Raw genomic sequence first — 17,738 nt, forward strand, 5'->3', positions numbered from 1 at the left:
TTTTAGAGGATTGTGGCAAAGTGGCCAAGAGTCATGAAGTAGGCTAGAGTTGGTTAATCAGAGGGAGAGGCCAGGGGAATAGGACTACAGGAGATCTGAAAGTAAGGACTGAGGATCTGAAAGTTGATCTGCTGGGAGATAGGGAGCCAGTGGAGATGCACGAGCATAGGGATAACAGGCCCTGGAATCTGATGCAGTAAAGTATGAAGGCTGGTCTACAGCATGTGCAGTGAAGCTCGTGAAATCAGTAAGCAGGGCATTTAAAAAGTCGCGACTGCAGGTGACAAAGGTGTGGATGAGAGTTTTAGCTGCGTTGGGGGTAAGGTAGTAGTTTGGAATTGTAACCGTCAGTTTCAGGGCAGAGACAGGATTTTTTCTTCACTTGGAGGATAATCGATGACTGGAACAAGTGAGGTGGTTGAGGTCAGGACACCAAACTCATTTAAAATCAGCTTGATGCTCTGATTGGGGGGGGGGGGGGGGGGGGTGCTGGAAGGATGAAATTGGCTGAGCCAAAGAGCCTTCTTCATCCAAATAAATGTTGTGATCTTGTGAACCTCCTTGCATTTGGCGTTTAGTATGGAGGAGAGGGGAGCGTGGCAGGTAGTTGTGGTGGAGAAGAGGCCTTCTAAAATGATCCTGGATTAGAAACAGGAGTTGGGCAGCTATGAACTATTTTCACAGTTTTAAGATTTTAATGAGTGGAGGTGATGCCTAAGGAGGTTTCCAATACCTCCAAAAGTGGTCTTCATCAGCCTTAAAGGCAACAGCACTCAGAACAGCAACGTAAAAGTCCTCTTTGCTGCCATCTATAATGCCCTGGCCACCATTTTATCTGGTTTTCTGGACTGGGCTGATATAAACAGGGCCTGAATTAAATGCCCCCCCCAAAATATCCACTTGAGTGAGAATGAGCCTGAATCCAGCTTCACGAACAGCTTTAGAACTGCATTATTGTATGAATAGCTTTGGCATTCGAATACTGTACTTAAATCTACTCAGCTGTTTCTCCCAGTATTTTACTCCTCTTCACATTTCTATGAATTTCTGTTTTTTATTTTTTAAAAAAATAATTTCTTGTTCTTTCCCTGCACATTTATTTTTCATCTCAATTGCTAGATTTGTCTGAGAGATCACAATAAGAGAGCTAAGCAAGACAACATTGTAGCATGCTACAATCTCTGATGAATATTAAGTAAGGAATTCATAATCACTGTTGCTTCCAATGTGCAGCAGAAAAGGTATAATTAGAAGTTCTCCATTTTCTCCATCTGTACAAGAAGATATTTTTCAACTTATAACTGCCTTGCATTGAACAACATTGTGTTGCTTCAAATAGAATATGTTGGTTCACTGCTATTTTGACTTGTATGACTAACAAAGGGTGTTCAAGCTTATTTTATATAAAACATAGGAGAAAAAAAAGCAAAAAATATACATTCTGTGGATTTTCTTTTTAACAATTTCAAATTCAGGCTTATTACATGCAATAAGGTGGGCTGTTTCCGAACCTCCACCCATTACATTTTTGTTCTTAGAAATATGGCCAAAGCAGCCCCAATGAGAGGCTGCAGGGATAGCGCTTGCTGCTGAGTTTGTGGTCTCAGCTGAGGTTACTTAGGAAGGCTAAACTGTCTCTGATCGCCTCAAGGTTAGAGAGTGGGGGATATTTATACAGGGCTCTTCACACCTCAATGTAAATACATTAGAATGAATTCAGTGCAGTTACAATCAGGACTAATGTACAAAAAAATTAATTGTACATCTCTTATATTTATTTTCTGTTCAGTTAATTATATATGTATATATATATAAAATATACTGCATGACAGCATTTGAATCAGCTAGTGTTATTTTTAGAGAGGGACTTTTTCCAATCTAAATATACTTCAAAACTGCAGAACATTTTCTAAGGGTCAATTTAGAGTTGTAAAAAGTGAAAAGTTCCTACTTTAAAAGAAAGTTCTGAGTATGTATTTTGGTGACTAACCATGGCATTACTGCTCAGACTATAGGGCAGCCAGGCAGCCTATACCAGTTAGAAGCTCCACAGAAACACGTACAATCGAGTGACATACTCTGAGCTGCTTGCCAGAGTCCTTGCGTCCAAACTGAGCAGTGTCTTGGCACCACTTAACCCACCCTGCTGCTTGCTTAGTTGAGTTTGGGACCTCAGTGTAGAGAACAGGAGTAAAAGCTCTACAAAATCCAACCCCAAGTGAAGGGCTCCATATAAATGCAAGTTGTTGTTGTTGTAAAATCCTGTGCCCTACCATTCTACTGTTCCAAAACTGTGAATTTACTCTTTTTGCTTCCTTCACTGGATGCAAACTTTCTCATCTTTTAAAAAAAGAAACCAATCTATTCAAGCATTGGCAACAAACCAACTACTAATCAAACGGACTAGGTTTTGCATTACAGTGTTTGATTTGGCCCGTGTTAGTTTTAGTGAGAGCCTCTTTCAATCTAAATATACTTCAAAGGTGCAGAAAATTTTCCAATGGTTGAAATAACATTAAATTTCCATATTTTCCACTCTTCTGCAAATAGTAAAAAAAATGATTTTTGTACTCATATGGCCCACACAGATAGGATTGCTTATACAAAAACAATTCTGGTTACATCTCCGCACTTGAATTTCAATCGATGCTGCATGCTCTCCTAGACTTTATTTGCTACATGACTGCTGGTTCCTATGGAAACCTGGAGAGTGATTATCTAAGAATCATCTGCGAATGCGTAACAGCACAGAAGTTTCAGCTGTGAGTCTCCAATCACAATAATGTAAAATGACAGTGTTGGATCATCCTTACCACATTACTCTTGTTAAAATAAACCTAGGATTAGATGGAGTTGTGGAGTGGGAAAATGAGGAAGACTTTTGTAAAGCTCACTGAAACCTTAAAAAATGTTACGAATGAAAATATTTAAGGTGCAATCAGGCGGGTTTTAAAACAGTGGCCTGATAACTGTGCCTCCAAACTCACAACATGACAAAACAATGAGGCCCCATTCAGTGCACCTCACAAAAAACTCCAGACCTGATAGGTTGTTAACCAGTCAGTCAGAGGCACACGTGCCTTTCAGGTTGGGAGGACATCTCAAAGGGCTTCACAGGATTTACTGTAAAGTGTAGTGACCGTGTATTTTGTAGGTGAGAACACAGCAACCAATTTGCTCACAGCAATGTCTCACAAACAGCCATGAAGTGAATGATCAGTTTTGTTTAGGGGATAGTTGAGCAGGACGCAGAGAAACTCGCTTCTCAATATTCTCAGCTTCTGTAGAACAGTATAGTTTGATTTACAAGAATAACAAGTAGACTTTTAACATCATCTCCAAAAAGACAATTTATTAAGGAACCTGAAACTCAAATATTTCTACCTCTTTAAACAGTTTGGTGGGTGCTGCAATCGCCTTTTCTTCCTCTAGATACTGTACCCAGGACCATGCCTTCTTGTTTCCAGAAAGTGATGCTGCTAAAAAGAAAAGAAAATATATTGAAATCCAACAATGCACAGAAAATACAGAAAAATGAAGCTCAACCTGGAAAAAAGATACACGCACACAAAAAACAAGAAAATATAGTTATACAAAATAATACTTGCATTTGATATGGCGTCTTATCACGTCTTCGAGACGTTTTAAAGCGCTTCATTGAACACACTGTAAAGTGAATTGACTATATTTTGTGGGGGAAACGCGGCAGCCAATTGTGTGCAGCAGTCTCCTACAAACAGTCGTGAATTCTGCAACCAGTTTCTTTTAATGGATTATTACCCCTGGAAAAGCGATCCGCCAATCACTAACAACCGGGTTCCTACTTACTGCTAGGTAAACAGAGGCGTGTGGAGTAAGGAAACATGCCTAAGGTTTCGCCCTGCAGGCCTAGATGGGTGCAATTTTGTGTGTTTCTCACAAGGATTGATGAGTGAATTGAGCTACCTGCTCTGTCTCTTGCTGACCTGCTGGAACTCTGTTCAGACAGTGATCTTCAGCCTTCACTGACTGCATTCCAATTTTATGGAAATCAGAATCTGAGAGGATTTCTGATAAGTTGGCATGAGACACATCTTTTACAAGCCTTTAAAATTACTCTTCTTTCCACCCCCCAAACATCCAACATTAACGGGAACAAGTGCCACACTGGTGGGGGAATAGACAAACATCTCAGTCCCAAACAGAAGAAATATGAATACTCAAGGCCAGTTATGGTAAAGCAGAGACAGTTAAGAGAGCAAGAGAGATGTACAGATGTACACCGAGACCCTGAGTGATTGAAATAAACAAGGATGCAATTTATTCCTTAATAGGGAATTAGCACCCATACGTCAAGTCAATACAAACCATAGAGAATGCCTGCAAGTTACTGGCAAAATATCAGACATCCATTTGGATGCACTCACTCATTTAAGGTAAACCATATGGCAGGAGCCACTTACTATACCCACAAATGATTTTTAGTTGGAATCACAGAATATTACAGCACGGGAGGCCATCATGCCTGTGCCGGCTCTTTGAAAGAGCTACCAACTAGTTCCACTCCCCCGCTCTTACCCCATAGCCCTGCAATTGTTTCCTTTTTAAGTAGTTATTGTTGGAAATTATGATGTTTCTTAAAATATTTGATTCGTTAATTAATAAACTGAATCTGTTAAAAAGCATGGCAATTTTAACAGCTATATTTGCTTACAGCTTATGCATCTAAGACTCAAGTCTAATATGGTGCTACTCAAACAAAAAGAAAAATCAGGTAGAAAAATTCATACAAGCTTATAACCAAAGTATTTGCATGCTGCATCTAGCTTTTCAACTTATGACCCCCTCAAAAAGAGGTTGTATCCTTTTCGTTTTAATCCCAAATGAACTGTGCTTTAGATAGAATCAATTGAAAAATCATAATGTAATAAATTTCAAGTAAGGGATATTGAATACCCTGTTTCGGGAGCTTGGAATCTGGGTCAGAAAGTCGACTATATTTGAGGTTGCCGTGGTTATTGAGCACACCAGGCGTTTTAATCTTCATTTTCCAATCACTTTGTATTTCCTCCTGCAAAAGAATAAAATGTCAATACTGTACATCCAGTTCAAAAGAGTTACAATCCCTCATTCTAAAATGAAGCAGTTGGAGCTTTTCTGATAATAGTGTGATATCTCTTCATTTTTCTGCATTCTCATGAAGTAATCTCATTTTAAACTGGATAAACAAATTATTTGCAATACTGTAATGTGTTTTTGTTACCATATAATAACCATGATAAGAATAATCCTTGCAGTTCATACAGTGCCTTATTAAATCACTGAAACGTCTTAAAGCACTTCATAGGATTTATTGTGAAGTGTCATTATTGTGTCTTTTGTAGATAAGGCCTGCAGAATAACTTATTCCGTTCCAAATTAAATTGACCCACCATGGCATTTAATAATACTGTTCAACCAATCAGTTTAATAATTAATTTCCTACCAAATGTCAATGATACATTAAATAATAAGTAAATGCACAAAAACATCTCACACAATATTAAGCATGGAGGTTTGCAAAGTGACACAGCTCAAACAAATGGTCCTTCTCAAGCTTATAAATTGTTTATTAATGCTTCATTCATGCTGTTAGTTTGGTGGAGAATCCCAATATTTTTGAAGCCAATACTTCACCAAATCTGCAGTATAAATTGGAGTGAGCCAGTGCAAATGACGATGGAGCTCTAACTCTTGAAAACTGCCTATAGGTTTCAGAAGCAATGCAATTTGCAGCTGCTGCAGCATAAATGTGGCAGTTGTACATCACACTGGGATCACAACTCTGTACTCCATTGAAAGCTCTCATCTGATGCCATTTATGGAACCATCCAGGACCTTTCAGTGCGATGAAGAGCTGACTGTTGGTCTGTGTCACCTTTACTGAAATATTCATTTCCTATCACTGAATATTAAGCCTAACCTAAAATTGGTCACTGCAGTAACTTGCTCCAGTTGTTTACATCATGCTCAATGTTTAATCCTTTACTTACAGATTTTCAAACATGTTACTCTTAATGTAATCATTTTTAAGTTGCAATATTCCCTTAATTGGGTTTGTTGATTTCCCCTGATGTGTCATATGCTGCTTTTTAAATGTTGAATAAATTCAATAAAAATCCATATAAAATCTGACGAATGATATATTGGAACTGTAAAACTGTATGATTCCATTTTATTGATCTCTGTTAGCCTGAACTTTATCAACTCAAAAAATATTTAACTAGTGACATCTGTGCATTCAGCTAATATAGGAAGAAGGATGGCAAATGCAATACAATTGTACATGTTTGTGTCCTATTTAAAATTATGAAATGGATGAAATAATTATGCAAGTACAAGCTGGATGAGCGCAATATGGTTTGTGTTGTACTTTGCAATCTAAAGTGGCACTTCATTTCAGCATTCGGTCATGAAAATTGAATAAATAAGTAGAGCACAAAACTGAAAATGGGTCGGGTAGGGGCGGAGGAGGAAGCAACCAGGCAAGTCTTTCTAATTTTAGCCATGAGGAAGTCCATAACTTCAGTACAGAGTTTTTGAACTGCTTTATATTGATTGTGCAATTGCCCTGAAACCATGGAAAACTTGAGGCAGGACTCATTGCTTTTAACTTGGCACACTATAGCAAAATCAATATTCACACAAATCAACAAACCATATAGCCATTTTCAAAATCTTCCCCAGAGTCTTCTTTTGGGCTCACACTCGTTTTCCTCTTCCTTTTCTTCACACGTTTCAGTATTGGTCCAGCATTTCGCTTTACTGGCGCGCTGTGTTTAATAGGCTGCCTGTCACAGAACATTAAAACACAAGCAGCTAAGACCCTCACTCACACTTCAAACACATCAAGTATAAGTTGAAGTAGTTTGTTACAGTTATGTTCTGTGATATTTTTCATTGAAATGATATCACACTACCCAACTGAAATCCCTGGAAAGTGTGTTTAAAAAAAAGTAAACATACCATAAAAACTGGTGCACACAACAGGCAGCAATGTGATAATTTTTTTCGTAGTGCAAGAAATTCCTTAGGCTTTTGACGTAAACAAAAATGCGGTAGCACCATTAAAACCTTAATTACACCTCCTCAAGCTGCTTATTTATGGCCCAGCTTAACGTTACTCCAGGAATCTGACTTTTTCGTTTGTGTTAGACAAGCATTCTTCTACTGCTGTTACGTTTGGTGCTAATATTCACGAGCTCCACCTCGGCAGGATCTTGAGATTTGGGTTTGGAAAGAACTAACAAAGGGAAGCATGTTCCTTTAAAGTGTAGAACTTTTTTTTTCTCATATCCATAAATATAGATCTCCTTTAGGCCATCTCTTCAGATGAATATGGCACTATAATCTCATCTCTGTTGTGCACAGGCTTTTTCCAATGATGCATTTCCACAAGTAGTTCAACTTTGGATTTGTCCTTACCCTAGCAACAAAACTGTATCAATATATTTACCAGAGGCACAGATGCCTCAGTTATTTTGGGGTTTGATAGATTATAAAATGTAAGTAGATTGTGGGGGTTCAATTTAAATTTGCTAGATTAGACTGGGCACCACAATAGACTCTGATTGTTTGTGTTGGTGGCAGCACTATTTTATGAATTGGCTCATCGGAACAGAAATTCAACAACAAATTGCATTTATATAGTGTGTTTCAGCCTGTCATGCTGGTTCCATCAGAGTCAGTGACAGTACTAAGCTTCATAGTTTGGATAAAAAGAACCAGTACATTGCACACAACCTCTGGGTTTGCAACACTGATATATGTACTGTAATAAAAAACATCTTACCAAGGCATGGCTGGCCTCCTTTTGTGCTGAAAATGTCTTTTTTTTAAAAAAATGGCACAAGTAGACTTATGGAATTAGTACAGGTTAGCAACGGCAACAGAAGAGGCAACAAATAATAAAGATCGCAACACAAACATGGTTCCACTTTTCAAAGCACCTTTCGCGAGACAGTTCTCAAACATGACGACTAAACAGAATGACTGTTCAGTTGCTGAAAATTATTCTTTATATGTTCAATATCCAAGTACAATTTGGAGGCATCTGCCTGAACCATTGCAGCAGCAAAACATTTTTTTGCGTTCAGTTTTCATAGAAAGACAATAAATAATACTCAGTGAAGAATTGCAAGTGGAAGCGTGCAAACCACACAGGCACTGCTTCACATGTGGCTTCAAAAGAGTCCATAGAATCACATAAGAATAATTACAGCACAGAAGGTCATTCAGTCCATTGTGTCTGTGCTGGCTTTCTAAAGAGAATCTTTTGAAGAGTCGCAATAGGTCGAACTTTTCCTGGCATTTACTTAAATGTCCCTATTTCTGTAGATTTCTGGCTTTTGTACCCGTTATGTTTGAGTGTCCAGTCCTGTAAAACTGTACCACTATGTTTCTTATGGCAAATGAAATGTCAGCATCCGTTTCTGATAATGACAACAAATGAGGCCAGAGAATTACTTTGACTGCAATACCAAAACGGCCAACTTGTTATTGCTTCATGTAGAAAGCAGGATTAGCAAAGCAACTATTTTGAGCAAAAGATTTTAAGCTCACAGAAATCCATAGCTTCAAAGGTGTTTGGCATTAATTGGCTTGGAATCAAGCTTCAACAAAGCCCTGGAGCGCGGAATGCCATCCAATGGCATTGTGTTGTATTTAGATCAGGTTGAAGTTTCACAGCCAGACAAATCATAGGATAATGAAAGATATGTGCAAATTGGGCACTGTTAAGGATTAACAACAGTCAATGAAGATGTTAGAACAAGATTCTGAAAGCAAAAGAGCTCAGAGGAGGAAAATACAACATTACAAATTGCATTTACAAAGTACTCTTCACACAAGCTGACATCTCCATGCGTTTTACAGTGGTGGAGTTTGACACTGAGCCAGGGAGAGGGAGAAGGTGACTGTAGCAAGATCGAAGAATTAGGTCTTCAGGCTTGACCTAAAGAAGGGCAAGAAGGGGGTTAAGGCGGAGGGATTGAGGCAGAATTCCATAGTTTCACAGCGCGGTGGTTGAAAGTAATAATAATAATAATAATCCTTGCATTTGATATAGCGCTTTTCACGTCAGGAGGACGTCCCAAAGCGCTTCACAGAACACACTGTAAAGTGAATTGACTGTATATTTGTGGGCGAACGCGGCAGCCAATTGCGCACAGCAATGTCCCACAAACAGTCGTAGATTGAAAATGACCAATTTAATTATTGTTTTTTTTTTTGGAGGGATTATTATTAGGCGTGTGGAGTAAGGAAACTTGCCCAAGGTTTCGCCCTGCCTGGAATTGAACTCAGGTCTCTCACTTGCAAAGCGAGTGCTCTAACCACTGAGCTACAGGACTACAGGAGCTACAGTACGGCTGCCGATGGTGGAATAGAGGGGGTGAAGGATATGCAGGAGGCTAGAACCTTCTAAGCAAAGGAGGTGGTTAGTGGAGTTGGGTGTAAGCAGTTCAGAGAGGTAGGTAGGTGCCAGGACATGAAATGATTTATACATGAGTTTGAATATCTTGAAATTGATCTGTTCTGTAATAGTGAGCCAGTGGAACCTGATAAGGACTGGGTGATGATGGTATGGATTTTGGTGGGTAAGGATACGGGTGGCAGAGTTTTGGGGAAACCAGCAGGGAGCATATTGGAATAATCAAGGTAAGAGATGACGACTGCGTGGATAAGGTTTGGAATGCGTTGGGTGTGAGGTACAGTCGGAGGCGGGCAGTGTGCTGGAGGTGGAGAAAAGCAGTCCTACTTGCGCATAACACACAAGAAAGCGACATCAGTGACATTTCAGGTGCCTGGCAACCCAGAAGACAGTTATATTTTCCTGCAGGAAGCTGGCTCATCAGCATCAGAAGCCAAGTGTACTGTATTCCAGCAAGCACAAGTCCACAATAGAACTAAATGAATCCGCACACAAGCAGGACCACAATATAATCATACAGACAACAACACTTTCAATGTTCAATCTAGCAGATTGATTTCACGAAAGGATTTTTTTTTTGCTTTGAAATTACATTTTATCGTGGTTCTCAATAGCTTTTTGTTTTTACCCCACTTACTTTTCTTTGTACTGCTGCTGACAGCGAGTGCTACAAAAGCGGACACTTTGGTTGAACTCCTCCACTGTTCCATACCGTCCACAGTTTTCACAGCAGCAGATACCTTCCATGTGAGACAAGTCATTTGTGCAATCACCTTCAGTAATGTCTTCAGTGGTGAGGCAGAATGAGGAAACAATGAGCAAATCAATATGGTAATTGCAATACAGTGAACATGCCTCATTAGCTTCGCACTGCCAGCAGTTAGGCGGAATGCTGAAGGACATTTTATTTTTTGAAATATTCTTTCATGCATCTATTTGTAATAGACAACCCTGAGCAACATAATAACTAAAGAAAAGCTCATTCCTGGCAGTTTCTGAAACAGTAATCAATAATATTTTTTCAATAAACTGGAAAAAAATCTATTTATTGTAATGCACAAATGATACTTCAGGCAAAGGAATGGATTTAGAAATGTATCTAATCCTGCAACGCATAATTTCAGGAAAAATCTCAAGAGAATTTCTTTCAAGCACTATGTCACCCCTCCCAGAATTTTTCTCTCATGTATCTCCAAAATGAGGAATTTGCCATTAAACTTTGACCTTTATATAGGTCGACCGAGGCCCTACTGATTGGCTCCCGTCAGCGCCTCTACACCTCAGGCACTGACAGCATCACCCACCACAGATGCACTGAGATACTGTCCAGAACCTTGGCATCTTGTTTGACACTTAACTGTCCTTTCTACCTCACATTCGTGCCATGACCCACTCTGCCTTCACCCACCTCTGCAACATTGCCTGGCTCCACCACTGCCTCTCCCTTCAGCCCGCTGAAACCCTCATTCACAAATTTATTACATTTAAATTCTTGTTGGCCTTTCCAACTGTTCCCTCCACAAGTTGCAGATCATCCAGAACTTTGCAGCTCATGTCCCCACCCACACCAGGCTCCATGAGTCTATCATCCCCACCCTCGCCCAAGGCTCCATTGGCTCCCCATTCCCCAGTTCAGGTCCAAATCCCTGACTGTCCAGCGCCTTGGGACATCCTCCCAACGTGAAAGGAGCTTCACAAATGTAATTTCTTGTTGTCATCTGGATACTAAATAGAAAGGGCAGAAAATTTACAGCACAGAAGATGGCCCATTGTACTGCACTAGTGTGAGTTCCCCAATTCTGTCTGCTCTAAAACCAATCGTATGTCGTTGCCTCATGTTCAACGCCGGAAACTGGGATAATATTAAATAATCCTTGCATTTGGTACAGCACCTTATCATGTCTTCGAGACGTCTCAAAGCACCTCAAAGAATATATTGTGAAGTGTAGTGACTGTGTTTTGTGGGCGAAACGCGCACACCAGTGTCCCACAAACGGTCATGGATTGAGTGACCAAATTATTATTATTATTATCTGTAATATTTAAATTTCCAGCGATGATTAGCAGTCAACTTCACCAAATAAAATAAATCTTCTTTGTCTGGTAGCTTCTACAGATGTTTACTACCGTAATTCCTGATCTATCACATTCATTCTTTGAGTGGGCAAGATGTTATTTTCTGTATGTCAATGTTGCAGGAATCATATCATATGTATTCGAAAGGCTGAAGCAGGGTTTTGCATTGATCAACAAAAAAGCCAGTCACATTTAAATTCTGATGAATAATGATCTTCAGTATGTAACTCTTGCTCCAAAATAAATGTGAACTGTGTTACTATCCTGCATCAACACACCATTTTCTGAGAACTCCATTGCAATATCCCAGATAAAGCAATAAAAGCATCATAGCATTCCAATCACACTTCAAACCAATGAGGTTTAGGGAAGTTCAGTTTGTAATGTTCATTAACACATTGTGATCAAAGTTCCCACTGATTAGCAATTATTTAGTATTTCTATTCTGAAAAGCCACTGGAGCAATAAATATAAAATATACTGGAGCTGAGATCAGCACAATGTACAACAACAACATGCAATTATATAGCTCCCTCTACACAGGGTAGCATCTCAGAGTATTTAACAGTGGTGGAGACTGCCTCTGAGCCGGGGGGGCAGGGGAGGTGACCGTAAGCACAGTCAAAAAGGAAGGTTTTCAGGCGGTACTTGAAAAAGGGGAGAGCGCGGGCAAGGCGGAGGGATTGAGGGAGAGTGTTCTCGAGTTTTGAGGCATAGTGGCTGAATGTGCGACCTCCAATGGTGGAGCAGAGGTGTGAGGGACAAGCAGGAGTCCAGTGTCGGTCTCGCAGAGGCACCGGGTGGTGGATTGGCGAGTGGCAGAGAGGTAGGGAGATGCCCGGGAGTGAAAGCATTTGAACCCGAGTGTGAGGATCTTGAAGTTGGTGATGGGGAGCCAGTGGAGCCTGGCCAGAAGTGGTGAGATGTGGATACGGAGTTTGGTCCGGTTAAGTATGCGGGCAGCAAAGTTCTAAATGAGCTGGTGAGGAGTGTGTCTGAGTAATCCAGGTGGGAGGTTCCTGCACGAGGGTTTCGGCTGCATTTGGGGTAAGGTATGGTAGGAGACGGGCAATGTAGAAGAGGTAGAAGAAGGCGATCCTGGTCAGGGACCGGATGTGGGGAAGTAGACTGAGATTAGAACAATGTAGGCTGAGCTCTGCCCATTTTCTAACCCATGTGCATCTGCCCCGAGCACATTTAAGGTTGTCAATGTGTTGTAATAGGGGAGACAAATCTAATTCCCATTTGAAGCAAATAGCACAAATTGGTTCAAAGGCCATATAGCTGAGTTTCGAAAGAAACATACACCCTAAATATGTATTTGGTCATGTTGGTTTCTGCAGAACCCCATATCATTGATTTGTTCACTGACTGACCAAATAATTATTAGTGTGCTCGGTTCAAATATTACACCTCAGCTTCTCTCACATTTCTCCTGGTGAATGAATCTGTACACCATTCCTGTTCAAGGCAGTATGGTCTGTTAAGCTTAGCGCTTTGGGACGTCCTCCCGACATGAAAGGCGCTCTATAAATGTAATTTTGTTGTTGTTATTATTGTTAAGACTGTTTAGCACTCCATGACGCTGCCCACATAAAGGGCACTATATAAAATATAGTTGTTGGTGGTAGTGTTCCACAAGTATGCTATGATATGCAAAAACTATGGGGTTAAGATTGACCAATCTAAAAGGGATGGGCTTTACTGGGCCTAAAAATTATTTCTTGTTCCTAAAATTCTTTAACACTTTTAGTAATCATCTCTCCCTTTGACGAACATGTACAGTGAAGGCCAGGACGTTTAAGAATCAGTTGATGCTATAACAGGTGGGGAATCTGGAAGGATAAGAAATTGGTTTGAAGAGCCTTCTTCATCAGTGACGAAATGTATCCACGGACCTGAATCCCTCCCACCCCAATTCTATTACAATGGTTGAAAGCAATGCAGTCAAATTAATGAAAGGAAAATATTAGGAAACAATTATAAATTTTGTCCAAGGTTTCCCTTACCTTGAGGGTCTGTAGCAACATTGTGGGAGCTATTCTTTTTAATTGGCGTCTCAGTAACAACTTCTGGAGTGGCTTCTCCATCCTGCTCTTCAGTAGTAATAATCTCCAGGGTCCCAAACTCATTCATTCGGAACTAGTAAGAAAATTATACATTTGTTACTAATTCAAGGTAAGAAAGCATCAATTGAAAGTCCAACAAACAAGTACAGGTGGTGTGGTCCAATTTCCAAGGTTTGCAAAATGATTTGTAAATAGCAGATTCTAAAATAGTAATTATGATTCTTGTATTTAATATTGCCCCTTTCATGATGGGAGGATATCTTAAACCATTTCATTTCACAATTTACTGTAAAGTGTAGCAACTATGTATGTTGTAGGCCAATGCAGCAGCCAATTTGGTCAACTGGATGTCTGACACACGTGGAATCCTTTCACCAAACTTACGAGTATCCAAAGCAACCTGAGAATTCCATACATAGAAATTCCAGAGATATTTTTGGGAATGGAATGTGCACTCTATCCCTGGAGGGACGCATCCTGCTTACTTAATTCCAGAAAGTATTAGACACAGGTTGGCAAGAGCCAAAGCTTGCGACCTCAGAGTGTGCCTCGGGATACTGTTGGGAGTCTAACCAGATAAAATCACATAGTTTGCCATTGAGAGCACTGGATGGCAAGCTTTCCCAATGCTTGACTAGCGAGGTGAATGGAAGCTGAGTGGGAAGATTCTTTGCCCTCAGTGACTGTTCTGCCCTTCTAAATCTTGCTGATGAGCTAGCCTGAAAAGTCCAATATCAAATTTAAAATTGTATGGAAAAACTTAAGAGATTAAAGTATACAATAGGGAAGACAAAGACCATTTGTATCTGCAGATAAATTGTTATGGTAGCCTGAGAAAGAGACTTTTCAAAGGGGCTCTTATAGTTAAATAAGATGATTGTAATGGGAAAGACATAAAACACAAAACAATAGCTGTGGGATTCCCAAATATTTTTAGGATTGTTTCAAAAACACCAGCAGGGACATTGTTTGCTGCATTCGGGTATTAGCAACATAAATTGGTTTCAACCCTGAGGCCAAATTTGTAAATGTTAGACCTGCAGAGGGGTCCCTTTTAAAAAAATAAAACTGAACACATTACAATTATTTGCTTTTGAGTCGATTCCATACATCTACTACTTAGAAGGAAAAATATTTGAATGTCTACTTCTTTCTCAGAATTTTTTTGATCATGCCTTTTCATCCTCATCCCTTTGATACCAAGTTAAATCAAACCAAGTTAAACCAATAGCCAACCTGCTTACATCCATATTGTACACATCTTTCAAGATATTAAAGTCTTTGATCACGTACCTTCACAATCTCCTGCAAGTTGAAATTTGTGAGGTTTTCTTCAAGTTTTAATCCTGCTATTATGCTTGTTATTATTTTCTCAATCCTCTTAATCCACACTTTTTTGGAAGGAATTTGGCAAAAAATACACAGAAAATTGCAAAAGTGGTTTGTTTCCTTACTTTCAGTGACAGGTCAATAATCGCACTAAATAACTGTGACAAATAGGACACCTGTTTACTTACAAAAAACATTAGTTCACAAACAAAGACTTTGAAATCACAGCAGTGTTACTGGTATCAATTTAACTCTCAAGTGAAGCAGACTCCTCACTTTCTATTCAGAACTATTTCTATGTAAAACCAACTCTAATGTCCTATTTATGCACCACTTTTCACATTCATATGAAGCAAATATTGGTACAACAAAACAATAAATCCTGTCCGAGATATACAATCGCAAGATAATTTCCTCTGGAATCCATCTGTCAAAATCTGTTTGTGGATTATTATCAAGCTGTTGCACATAGCAGCATGAGAAATGTCTCTCTTCAAATGCCTGTAAAGCAACTGCAGCAGATGTGATTTACCTTACCATACTCAGACAACCCTACAGAAAATAGGTGAGGTTCTGGCTATTGTTTTTCAGAGCTGTACCATAAGGGTGGACAGTAAAAAATCCTATCCAGTTATTGTGAGGTATTTAGAAAGTTGAGGGGTAATCTGATTGAGGTTTTTAAAATAATAAAGGGATTTGATAGGGTAGATACAGATAGATTATTTTCTCTGGTGGAGGAATCCAGAACAAGGGAGCGTAATCTTAAAATTAGAGCTAGGTCATTTAGGAGTGAAATCAGGAGGAAGTTTTTCACCCAAACTGTAGTGGAAATCTGGAACTCTCTCCCCTAAAAGGCTGTGGATAATAATAATAATCCTTGCATTTGATACAGCGCTTTTCACATCTTCTCGACGTCTCAAAGCGCTTCACAGAATAGACTGTAAAGTGAATTGACCGTATATTTGTGGGCGGAACGCGGCAGCCAATTGCGCACAGCAGTGTCCCACAAACAGTCGTGGATTGAAAATGCCCAATGTATTATTCTTTTGGAGGGGATTATTATTGGGCGTGTGGAGTAAGGAAACTTGCCCAAGGTTTCACTCTGCCTGGAATTGAACCCAGGTGTCTCGCTTGCAAAGCGAGTGCTCTAACCATGGATGCTGTATATGGATGCTGGATCCATTCACATTTTCAAGACTGAGGTGGATAGATATTTGTTATGTCAGGGTATCAAGAGATACAGGGCAAGGATGGGTAATTGGAGTTGAGGTATAGATCAGCCATGATCTTATAGAATGCGGAACAAGCTCGAGGGGCTGAATGGCCTACTCCTGTTTCTATGAAGACTAATTTGCCTAAATCTTCCAGGAATTAACTAAACTCGTGAACAAGAAGCTATGAAAAAGATTATACAATCATCTGGTGGTGGAGATGAATACACTAATAATCCTTGCATTCGATATGGTGCCTTTTGAGTCAGGAAGATGTCTCATTGCTTCACAGAATTTAAGTGTTGTGACATTGTATTTTGTGGATAAGGTCACCGGCCTCCTGCTCATCCCTTGCACTCTCCGCCCACCATCGGAGGTTGCACTTTCAGCCACTACGCCACAAAACTCTGGAACACTCTTCTCAATCCCTCCACCTTGCCCCCTCTCTCCCCTTTTTCAAGTCACGCCTGAAAACCTTCCTCTTCGACCATGCTTACAGCCACCTCCTCTCCTCCACCCCAGCTCGGAATTAGGCACCGCCACTGTTAAGAGCTCTGAGACGCTACCCTACGTGGAGGGTGCTATATAAGTGCAAGTTGTTGTAGCAAGTGCAATAGACATTTAATACAGTATTTTCATTCCATTCCTTCATGTTTCAAGCACCTAATTTCTAGCATTTTTAAAAAAATACAAGGCAACCAAAAAGCAGGGCAGGAAATTACTATCAACTCAAGTGCACTAAGCCCAGAAATATCTTGCAGTAAGCCAAATGAATGATGTATGGTTCTTAACTGAAACATTACAGGATTGTTACAGAATAAAATTCACAACTTTGAATGTTTTGCAAGGTTCACTGGTTCAACAAACAATTGTATCACTGTGTACCTGAAAAACCATACAAGGCATTCCTAGTTCTAATTGTATTCATTTTTCTACTTGAGTATTTATTGAAATAAAAATATTTTGCTACGATTCTATTTTAATGTGGAATGGCTTACTAAATACCAACAAAATTAGACTAAACAAGTGACAAACCTCAACCAGGTTTAGCATGATGGCACAGGATCAATGCTCTATCCACTTAAGGTAATTGAATTATATTCAACCTCCATCTTTCACCTTCTGAGGTATACATGAAATTGCCCATGAAATTGCTGTGGCATTGTTCTGACCCATACAGACAAATAATGTCACAGCCAGATGGCAAAGACATTACAATTGGTAACTATCTGTGGCAGAAGGAGCCTGGTCAGAATTCTCCCTTTTAATCATCATCAACTGCTAGAAGGTCACGTGTGATCATGAGGCAAAGACATGATTGAATAATAAATAATCCTTGCATTTGAAGTAGTGCCTTATCACATCTTCAAGACGTCTCAAAGCACTTCACAGTGAATTGACTGCATATTGACTGTGTATTTTGTGGGCAAAACGCGGCAGCCAATTGCGTACAGCAGTATGATTGGGCTCATCTGCAATGTTTTTCCACTCCATATATTCAAATAGAAAAGCGCTCACGGTGGAGAACGATCCATAAGACCATACGAAAAGTACTTCAGAGTTTTCTGTAAAGTGTAGCAACTGTACATTTGTAGTAGAACGTGA

At 39.7% G+C, this 17,738-nt stretch overlaps 1 protein-coding gene across 5 annotated transcripts in view; it reads right to left on the reverse strand.

Annotated features, from left to right (window-relative positions):
* Positions 1-17,738, reverse strand: part of LOC103183895 (lethal(3)malignant brain tumor-like protein 1) — a 135,341-nt gene that overhangs the window by 99,103 nt on the left and 18,500 nt on the right. For 4 of the 5 annotated variants that reach the window (XM_042331882.1, XM_042331883.1, XM_042331879.1 and 1 more), the window contains 5 exons: positions 13,534-13,666; positions 10,086-10,233; positions 6,677-6,809; positions 4,936-5,050; positions 3,385-3,479 (listed from right to left, as the gene is read on the reverse strand). In XM_042331882.1, coding sequence (XP_042187816.1) covers positions 3,385-3,479; positions 4,936-5,050; positions 6,677-6,809; positions 10,086-10,233; positions 13,534-13,666 — 624 coding nt within the window. The remainder of the gene's footprint in view (positions 1-3,384; positions 3,480-4,935; positions 5,051-6,676; positions 6,810-10,085; positions 10,234-13,533; positions 13,667-17,738) is intronic. The other variant, XM_042331881.1, reaches the window with a different exon arrangement.

The sequence above is a fragment of the Callorhinchus milii genome, unplaced genomic scaffold (genome assembly GCF_018977255.1).
Source record: "Callorhinchus milii isolate IMCB2004 unplaced genomic scaffold, IMCB_Cmil_1.0 Scaffold2, whole genome shotgun sequence".
Taxonomy (NCBI): domain Eukaryota; kingdom Metazoa; phylum Chordata; class Chondrichthyes; order Chimaeriformes; family Callorhinchidae; genus Callorhinchus; species Callorhinchus milii.